General features: G+C 48.9%; 1 protein-coding gene across 2 annotated transcripts in view; it reads right to left on the bottom strand.

The window, feature by feature from the left end:
• Ptpn14 (protein tyrosine phosphatase non-receptor type 14) overlaps window positions 1-10,256 on the bottom strand; it is a 144,898-nt gene that overhangs the window by 76,974 nt on the left and 57,668 nt on the right. For both annotated transcript variants that reach the window (XM_021197543.2, XM_029538489.1), the window contains exon 3: window positions 889-1,058. In XM_021197543.2, coding sequence (XP_021053202.1) covers window positions 889-1,058 — 170 coding nt within the window. The remainder of the gene's footprint in view (window positions 1-888; window positions 1,059-10,256) is intronic.

Raw genomic sequence — 10,256 nt, 5'->3', positions numbered from 1 at the left:
AGGAGGAGGAGGAGGAGGAGGAGGAGGAGGAGGAGGAGGAGGAAGAAAAAAGACTAACAGAAACATAAAATTTTCAGCCATGTCATCATTTGAGAACTTCACAATCCTGAAACCCACAAGATGAAAAGTGACGCACGCACTCTGCATTCCCTACACATGTCAGAAGCGTCCCCAAAGCCCAAATCTGAGCAACAGGTTTAAAAAGCAAAACAAAACAAAAAACAAAACCAAAAACTAAAAAGTGCTCTTGGACTTCCTGCTCCACTTAACGGGCGACCCCAAGGCTCTTTGGCAAACATCTCTCGCCACCACGCTCACTGCACTGACACCAACAAAATGGTCTCGTTTTGCTCAGAGATTCACAAGCTATCTGAGCTTTATGAACATTTTCAGTTCCTTCAAGGACAGGAGTTGGCACGGACAACCCGAGCATCCACTAAGGTGCTGACTTCCTGTTCCTGCTTATGTAACCCATGTGATCAAAACTCTTGCCCTCTCCACATCTTCTGCCCCAAGTTTACTTTAGAACCACATTATTTCTCAAGTGCAGAGTCCAACAGTTTGGGGTGGGTGGGTGGGGTACATAAAACAGGGTTAGGTGGTTGGCTTTTACTAAATTCTAGCATACCCATTTGACCATCCCTAACATATACTTCTTTGCTGCTAGACACAAAAACTCACCTGTTTTACCAGGGCTACAGGGAATGTCGGGCATTAGCTACACGGATTGAACCAAAACATTACTGTCGCATGGCAACAGGCGGACAACCTGCAGCTACATCGCCCACTCTGCTTCCTCACACAAGTTAATCAACCAGCATCTCACTTCACCGGAAGCCTCCCGGTTATCCACACCCTTACGGGGAACTCGAGGGGGAATATACCTACCTTGTGGCCTCCTGCTGAAGCCGTGACACATTTGGCACATAGAACATGACTCCGAAGAAAAGCAGAGGCTCATTAGCAAATTTGTCCAGATGTTTCTTCAGTGGCTTCTCCAGCTCCACCCATCTCGCCTGCTGGCTCTTGCTGAGAAACCAAAGGCCGAAGTAGTGTGTCTAGATAAAAGGGTAAAATTCCGTCAGTCTGTGCTTCCCACGGCAGCCCGAGACCACACGGAAAACAAGCCTCCCCAGCTGTGTCATCAGAAGCCTGAGATCCAGGCCTGCACGCAGAGATCCAGCTTCTTCTATTTCCCAGCGTGGGGCAAGCTAAAAGAAATCACATCCACGGACACAGCCACCTACAGAAGCAGTACTCCAAATGACTATACTGCTTGTGCACGTGGGTGCCCGAGAACCTGTGTCAGAGGAGGGGCTGGGGCAGACTGGGGACCGGGCTGATTGTACAGGAGAACATGAACACGTGGGCACAGAGACCAAGGTCAGCCTTGGTGTCCACCCTCAGGAGCCCACCACCTCTGTTTTTCACACAGGATTTCTCGCAGAGAGCTGAGGTTCGTTGATGGCACCTAGGCAGGCTGGCCAGTGAGCCCCAGGTAGCCTCTGGTCTTGCTTCTCCAGTTCTGGGATTCCAAGCGTTCCCCAGCACACCTGGCTGGGGTGCTGGGCATTGAATTCTGGTCCTTATGCTTGCAAGGAAGCACGTAACCAACTGAGGTGTTTCTCCAGCCAGGGACAGGCTGACTTCTTTCCTAAACTCAGAAGGAGGACTCCCTCTCTGATCTGACACACGGCATCCACCATAAAGTCACTTCTTACTCAGATCTGAAGACAAACCCTGCCAGCTGTAAGCTTTGCCAATGTAGAAACTTTCACAATCTATCAGCATTTAACAAAAAAGACATGTGCTCGGTTTGTACCTTAATCAGTATGTTAAAAGCAGTGCTCTGTGTTGTTTTATTATACATGAATTATGATAAATTTCTCCCATACCAACATTTGAGACTGGAAGGTTCTCCTCTCCCCAGCTGTCCCCCAAAGCCACCGGTGGCTCTTGGGAGATTACTTCGGCATTTGGTAGATGAAAGTGTGATTATCACGCTAAAACTTGAAGCCTCAACCAGCTCGACTGTGAACAGCACTCTGAGTGTCTGAAACACGTACCTCCACGAACCCAATCCTGTCTTTATTTGAACATGTGCTAAGATTTCAGGATTAGTGCAAACAGATACACGTGTACACACACACACACACACACACACATGCATGCGCGCACACACACACGCACGCGCACACACACACACACACACACACACACACACACGCACGCACACGCCCACTTCTGAAGATGCCTTTGTGTGCCATTACAGCGTGGGCTGGCTTACAGCACACCTGGAGATCTGCCTTGAAGAGAATGTGCTTATTACCAGGTTTAATTCCCAAAGGCATTCCTTCTCCGTCCTCACCGCAGCTGGCCACCCCTCCAGGTCCCCAGGGAAGCCCTGGTCCTGCTTTCCCAGCATGCCCCTGGCCTACGAAAGCTGGAGTGCACAGGCCAGCGGAGATGGGTTTTCTCAGCAGGGTTAAAATGGTTGCATCCCCCAAGGTGCTCCAAAGGGCAGGTTTGTGTCTACATCTGCCCAAGCTACAAAAGGCAAGACTGGGCGCTCAGTGTTGTCTCTATCAACTCAGACAAAGCTGACTGAGCCCACTCTAGCACAGCTGTGTATGTCCTGACTTCTATGGATCCGTCTGTGTTTTCAACATGAGAGATGGCACAATTGAGGTCCACAAGTCCCTGCCCAGAAGAGCGCTCTCTCTCTCTCTCTCTCTCTCTCTCTCTCTCTCTCTCTCTCTCTCTCTCTCTCTCTCCATATACAGAGGAAGGCCTAGACTCCTAGAGCTTTGCCTTCAAGATGGAGTGAGTGCAATTCTTATCTGAGCTGAGATCTGCCACCCACATCCATGGCCAACAGAAAGCACGTCACAAGGCAGGTCACCTGACTCATTTTCACTGACTCTTTTTAGCAACAATATTTTCGTGGTTTAGAGCTAGAAACCCCACCTCCCAGAGGCTCATGTGCTAAAGCCTTGGTCCCCAGGTTCCCAGGGTCTGATGGGGATACACCCTGAAAAGAGACCATAGGACCCTGAGCCCCTTTTCTCTCGCTTGTCTTCCAACTGTACCATGCCTTGTTTTGCACCTCTGCACACTTCCGGCAGGGTATGCTGCCTTGTCACAAGCAAAGAGCAAAGGAGCCAATGAATGGCCAACAGAAAGGCCACTCTGACGCCAACCTTTCCCCCATCATAAACTGACCGAGCATCGGGTTACCACGTACAGTAGCAGAAAGCAGACGACGGTTCTATGGACCCCAGAATTAGAAAACACTGTCAGGTAGGAGCGGAGGGCTGGGAGGTGACTTTGCTGGTAACATACTGGCTACACAAGCCTGGGGATCTTGATTTGGAGCCCTGGCACTCAGGCATGGTGGAATACAGCTGTAACCCCAGTGCTGGGGAAGCGAGCCAGCCGAGGCACACTGACGGACCCCAGTTAGTAAGAAATAATAAAGCGGGGAGCAGCAGAAGAAAAAACTTCTGGACCACACACGCCTGAGTGCACACCCTCACCACGCGCATACTCTTAAAATACACACGGAAGCAGAGAAGGCAGGCCAGTGGTTCACACCTCTAATCCTGGCACTTGGGAGGCTGAGGAGAGAGGATCACGAGTCTGAGGTTAACCTCGGCTACAAAGCAACATCCCACCTCAAAACAACAAAGAACAGAACAAAGCAGGAGTGATTGGCACGATTCGGGGGGGGGGGGCGACGGGATCAGTTCGAGATGGCGCTCAGCTATGTAAGAGACGTGGGCCAGCTACGAGAGATTCCATCACAAGCAACAACAATAAACCCACACACTGAAACAAACAAGACAGGAAAGGGAGTCAGGCTAGTGTCAGCAGCATAAGGAAGGGCTAATGGAAGCTGGATTAACTACAGATAATACAACGGCCTTTAAAAGACAAGAAACATAACCACAAAGCAGGAAGAGGTTCTGCAACCCTCTGAAAGTCTTATCCCAGGCACTTCATCCGCTAGGAGCCAGAGACACGAGACACGGGCTAAGTCCAGGTCCTCTGTGCTGCATTCAGTACCTGCCTGAAGAGGGTCCCAGGCCCTTCCTCACTGTACCAACCCCTGCACTGAAGAAACGACCATACAATGGTCCCTCGGTGTGTTGGGGGGAGCTGAGAGTGTTTACAGATAGAAACTGTGGCAAGCACTTAAGCCACAGTGGACGCTAGAGGTGTGGGAGACCTTTCCTGAGCATGGGCAGAAGGATGCTCACGCCTCAGTACCGTGGAGCGAATTAACCTCTCCTTCCACTAGGAGTGTGCCATATTTTGCACCATATTTTAATGCTTCATCCGAATCATAATACTCATTCAGATTTTTAACATTCAAATTATGAAGGATAGCAATAACCACAGGGACAACTCAGTGATTTGGGGAGGATTCTTTTTATGTATGTGTCTTAGTCAGGGTTTCTATTCCTGCACAAACATCATGACCAAGAAGCAAGTTGGGGAGGAAAGGGTTTATTCCGCTTACATTTCCATACTGCTGTAGATCACCCAAGGATGCAGGACTGGAACTCAAACAGGTCAGAAAGCAGGAGCTGATGCAGAGGCCATGGCAGGATGTTCTTTACTGGCTTGCCTATCCTGGCTTGCTCAGTCCACTCTCTTATAGAACCCAAGACTACCAGCCCAGAGATGGCACCACCCACAAGGGAACCTCCCCCCTTGATCACTAATTGAGAAAATGCCTTACAGCTGGATCTCATGGAGGCATTTCCCCAACTGAAGCTCCTTTCTCTGTGATAACTCCAGCTGTGTCAAGTTGACACAAAGCTATCCAGTACAGTATGTATGTATGCATGTATGTATGTATGCATTTTAGTTTAGAAGACATGTAAGTGTAATGTGTTTAATTGTTTTGCCTGCATGTGTGTCTATGTGGGCCTATTACCCTCCGAGGCTAGAAGAGGGCATCAGACCCTCTGGAACCAGAGTTACAGATGGTTGTAAACCACCATGTGGGTGCTTGGAACCTGACCCAGGTTTTCTGCAAGAAGAGCCGGTGCTTTTAACGACTGAGCCGTCTCTCCAGCCTGAAATTAAAATGTGTATTACTGACACCTTGAAGGTTAGTCTTCTACCTCTCCTTCTTCTCATTCCCACCCACTGAGGTCACTACATGGGGGCGGGGGGGAGACCATTATGAAGTGATGTTTTACAGAGCACGTACTCCTGCACAACACACACACACACACACACACACACACACGAACACACACATGAGAACAATTTTGCTTAAGGCTGGAAGTATTAATCTTGAGCCACAGTGAATATTAAAGAGTTCTAAATAACAAAGCAAATCGCCTCTAATGGAAACTGAATTTGTGGCATAAGCATGCATCGTCCTTGCTGCTGCTGCTGTAATAGTCTTTTTCCAAACAGTACAAAGTAGTTCCCAGTGATTCACGATGCAATTATCCAATGAAACAGTTATAAAACTACTCAAGAAATGGGGCCCTCTAATAAAGAGGCAAATGAAATGAACAGGCATTTATGAACAGATAAAACTCAGACAGTCCACAGATCAAGGGAAAATGCTCAACATTTGTCTTGATGCCACAGAAATGCACATCAGAACCACACAGGTTCACAGGCATCTGCACTGAAAGGAGGATGGTGGAAACAGTGCTGGCAAGGGAGTGAGGTCATACACATGGATGGTGGAGATGTCCCGATGGAGCCTCCATGGAAATCAGTACCAAGGTTCCTCAAAACAGGGAATACTGCCATATGACAGGGATAGATACAGCCACAGGAATGGAAACCAGCGCTCCACAGAGATGCTGACGATAGCACACTTCCCTCACTCCAGCCAAGGTGTTAGATCAATAGATAAACCGATAAATGAGTCAAGAAAATGTGTATACATAAACTGTGGGGTTTCACTGAGTCATACCAAAAAAAAAAAAAAAAAAAGTCATACCAAAAAAAAAAAAAAAAAATGTCTTTTTCAGAAATCAGATGGAACCGGAGAGCAAATTGAGCAAGATAAACCAGACCCACAAAGGCAAATGTCACTTTGTTTTCATTAGACCATGTACGCATGTATGTCAGGGTGTGTACATCTATGAGTGTACATATATACATGAATGTGTTTATACATACATATATATGATATACACAATGGTATACGGGCACTGTGGCTGTAGTGAGTTGGTTGAGTCTTGTCTGCTGTGCACAAGGCCCTGGGTCCAATCCCACCACCATGGCAAGCTGGGTGGGGTCTGCAACACATAGCCCCAGCATTGGGCAGGTGGAAGGATGGAGCACAAGGAGCAGGAAGGTGAGGGAGAGTGAACACAGCTGATGTATATACCATACCAAAGAATGTCACTATGAATCCTATCACCCTGTACATGTTAATAAGAATTTTCAAAGGTTTGGGAGGATGTGGGTTCCTGATGAGGGACAAACTGTTCTTGAAGGTGCCTGTAGCACGCCTTCTATGACATTCTAATTGAAAATGCTGGGCATGGTGATGTTGTAGGAGGAAGGAGGATTCCATTCATGAGATTTCAAGCTTTAGACTGGTTTCTTAAGCTATACCCAAGGAAGGCTCCTCCATGCCCATCTGCCTCTTTCACCCTTCCTCTGGCTGTTTCTACAATGGCGTGGAAACACACTGCCCCCAGCTTCTTAGAATGTTCTTCTTTGGGCTACGGTACAGCCCAGGTTTAGTTGGCCCTATCGCTCTCCAAGTTGTATCACAGTAAATGAAATCAGAACTTACAGTCTCACTATGGATAGCTATGTACCACACAACTCCCCACGCTTGGTCCGAGGGCTGCCACTCCCGCCAACCACAGCTGTGCACACCCAGCTTCAAGTTCAGCCCAGTTTGGCTCCCCAGGTTTCACCACTAAACACTGCCACAGATTATAGGAAAAGTAGCAGAGGACTCCAAGCAGAAACCACCTCTTCCATGACTAAAGGCCCAGAACTGGAGCTTCCTGTCTAATGCAGCAAATGTAAGCCAGACCTGGCTGGCCCTGGGATAACTCTGGGCATAAATCTCCGGGTGTATTTTAGTGCTAAGCCCACAGCTCTGATGCCTCGAGTTAGGCAGTAAAAACCAGTTCCCAGAAAGAGGAACTGTATCTCTGAGTCGCTTACTTAAAAGCAGCTAAGATGGAATGGTAGGGAGTGCCACGGGAGGATGACATCGCCATGTGAGTACTTCCTGGATTAATTTGGAGTTCTGCTGCATCTTAACGGGAGCGTCAATTCCTATATGTACTGAAGTGTCAGCTGGTGTTTGCAGTGGCAGACGGGTGTGTGCCAGAGTCAGTGTTCATAGTAACGACTGTGGAAAGATCCCAGGGATGGAAAACCTGCAAACCGAGTGTGCAATGCCTCCATCAGCTTGTGTGTGTCCCCAGCTGATGGCACTGCCTTTGAGAAAGTTGTGGAAGCTCTGTGGAGGGAAGGCACGGGTCACTGGGGGTGGGCCTTGACGTTTTACTGGCCTGCCTCGCTTCCTGGCTGCTCTCTGCTTGGCTGTGGAGGCGATGTGACCAGCTGGCATGACATCCCCCATGGTGCATGTACTCAAGCCCTTCCAACAGGAGCCCAAGCATGCACTTTCCTGAGTTGCTCTCCCATTGCTGAGAGGACAATTCCTTCCTATTGGAGTGCTGGGAAGCGAGTCCTGAACCCCGCACAGGGTGAGTGAGCAACCTACCCCTGAGCTACGGCTCCACCCTCCCTCCATTCATTTATAATGAGATGATGTGTAACTGCACACACTGACTATTCATGGCAGAAGGTTGTTGAGGGTTTGGTTGCTCTAGTTTCGTGAGCCATGGCATGGCTTTAATGCCATCTGTGAGGGTTGCACATGCGGCCCTGGCAATTACAAGGGATTAAAGCCTTGATCTTAATGCAGGCATTCTGAGGAGGTAATCAGCCAGAAGCGAAAGTTTAGAATATCTTGTATTAAGCTCTAACAGGCTGCCCGCCTCACCCAGCATTTCAGTTGTCAATCAAGAAGCAGAGCTGGTATGGTTCCACCTCAGAGAAGAAAGGAGTTATGTGCAAACACGAGAAATACTTCAGACGCAGCCATAAAGCAGGCTCTGAGCAGGTCCTCCTGTCACAGTCCAGTGGCTCTGGAAAATAAGTCATGCTATTCCTCCACAGCTGGAGAACTGCAAGGCCATCCTGTATTCACCCAGTCTCTTCACAGGGTAGATCTGGGGACTCTAGAACACATCTAACTAACAAGGAGACCATTCTCATTCTTGTAGCCAATGTCTTCATGAAAATATAGGGAAACAAGCTGTAGTGGTCACGGGGACCCATGAAGCCCATCGTGACCAGAGCCGAGAAAACCTTCTCTCAAGGCACTGTGCCTTCTGCAGAACACACACCCAGTGGGGAGACTAAAGAGGGAAGGCTGAGCACTAATCAACTCTACCCGTACTTAAATGAAGGCGCGCTTATCATTACAGTAGAGGCCGGGCACGAGGCTAGCTAAGATTTCCAGTCAGAATCTTCACAAAGCAAGAGATCAACACAAAATTCAAAGACTACAAATCCGCCCCTACCCTCAACAGCTTCTTACTCAGTGCTGATCTTCAAAATGATTTAGATTGACTTGTTCTCCCTCCCACTCCCTCCGTGTGTGTGTGTGTGTGTGTGTGTGTGTGTGTGTGTGCGTGCGCGTGCGCGCGCGCGCGCGCGCACGCGCACGCGCACCCAGGAGCTCTATGCTGTGTGTGCGCCGTGGTGTGCGGGTGAAGGGCAGGAAACGATCTGCACTCATCAGTTCTCTCCTCCTACCATACGGTCCCAGGGATCAAACTGTGGTCATCAGTCAGGCTCCGTGGCAGGCGCCTTTACCCACTGGGCCATCTCTCTTACTTCGGTGGCAAGCGCCTTTACCCACTGGGCCATCTCTTTTACTTCGGTGGCAGGCGCCTTTACCCACTGGGCCATCTCTTTTACTTTTTTTTTTTTCCTCTTCAACTTGACACAACCTTAAACACAGCTGAACTTAACTGGGAAACTTGTTTCTACCGGCTTGGCTCCTGGGCCTGTCTGTGGGGCATTTCCTTAATGATCAACCTACTGTGGGCAGCGCCTCTCCTGGGCAGGTGGTGCTAGGCCATGTAAGAAAACAGGCTGAGCAAGCCACGGAGAGCAAGCCAGTAAGCAGCGCTCTGCCATGGCCTCGGCTTCAGACCCTGACGCTGGGTTTCTGCCTCGGCGCTCCCAGATGATGGACTGTAAAGTGTAAGATGAAACACACTCTCCTCTCTCCAAGTTACTTTCAGTCAGCGTTTCACCACAGCAACAGAAAGCAAAGTAGAAGCCGTGTCTCTCATCAGCCTCTGTGCTTGACCACCTTAGCCCCCTGGATGTGGTTACCAGGTTACAGAATGGAGGCAGATTCCACTGATGGGGATGAGGTTTTCCTGTCAATCAAACAGAAGGTCCCAGTCGTTACCAAGTGCCAATAGATTAACGTCAATCAAAGCACAAGCCTGCCTGTAATGTGAGCTCACCTTTCTTTGATGGAAATGTATGTCAAGTCTCTAAAACCCTTACACATTTTGAAAATAGACAACTATGGAAGATTAATTAATTAGCAAGTATGACAAACAGCTTGGGTGAAATATAAATTTGCAAAAGAGAGAGATTCAACTGGGCACTAGGTACCCACACACAGACCCTGTATTTATCACCTCCCACTTCCAACTCTGTGCAGAAGACCTTCCCGTTGGAGGCATCCGCAGAGCTTGCTCTATTCTCCTCTAATTCAGAGGAGCTGAATTAGAAAAGGGAAGGGCCGTGCCGCCAATGTTATCTGCCACAGGATGCAAGTGCGAGACCCGAAGAGAAAGTGATTTGCTCTGAGGTGACAAACTTGTTGAGTGCAAGTCAGTACAAAGCCATCGTGAAAGCTGAACCCCATCTTAGCAGTGAGCTGTCAATCACACAACAAAGCACACTTAACGGGAGCCCCTTCATCCTAGCTGAAGAGGTAGTTGTAGGATCATGGGGGGGGGGGTTGCCCTTTGACCTTTTGCTGGTCAGGAGAGATGCCTTCACACACACACACCCAACACAGTATGGGTAGCTGTTCTCTGCTCTTGACTTCCTCCTCTGCAAATCCAGCCCCTGTTCTACCTGAATGCCTAGTCAGCCTTCAGGACCAGATTTAAAGTCAAAGGCCACACACACACACACACACACACACACAC

The sequence above is a fragment of the Mus pahari genome, chromosome 5 (genome assembly GCF_900095145.1).
Source record: "Mus pahari chromosome 5, PAHARI_EIJ_v1.1, whole genome shotgun sequence".
Lineage (NCBI taxonomy): Eukaryota > Metazoa > Chordata > Mammalia > Rodentia > Muridae > Mus > Mus pahari.
The sequence above is the reverse complement of the archived record's forward strand: the minus strand, read 5'-3'. Positions and strand labels throughout refer to the sequence as shown.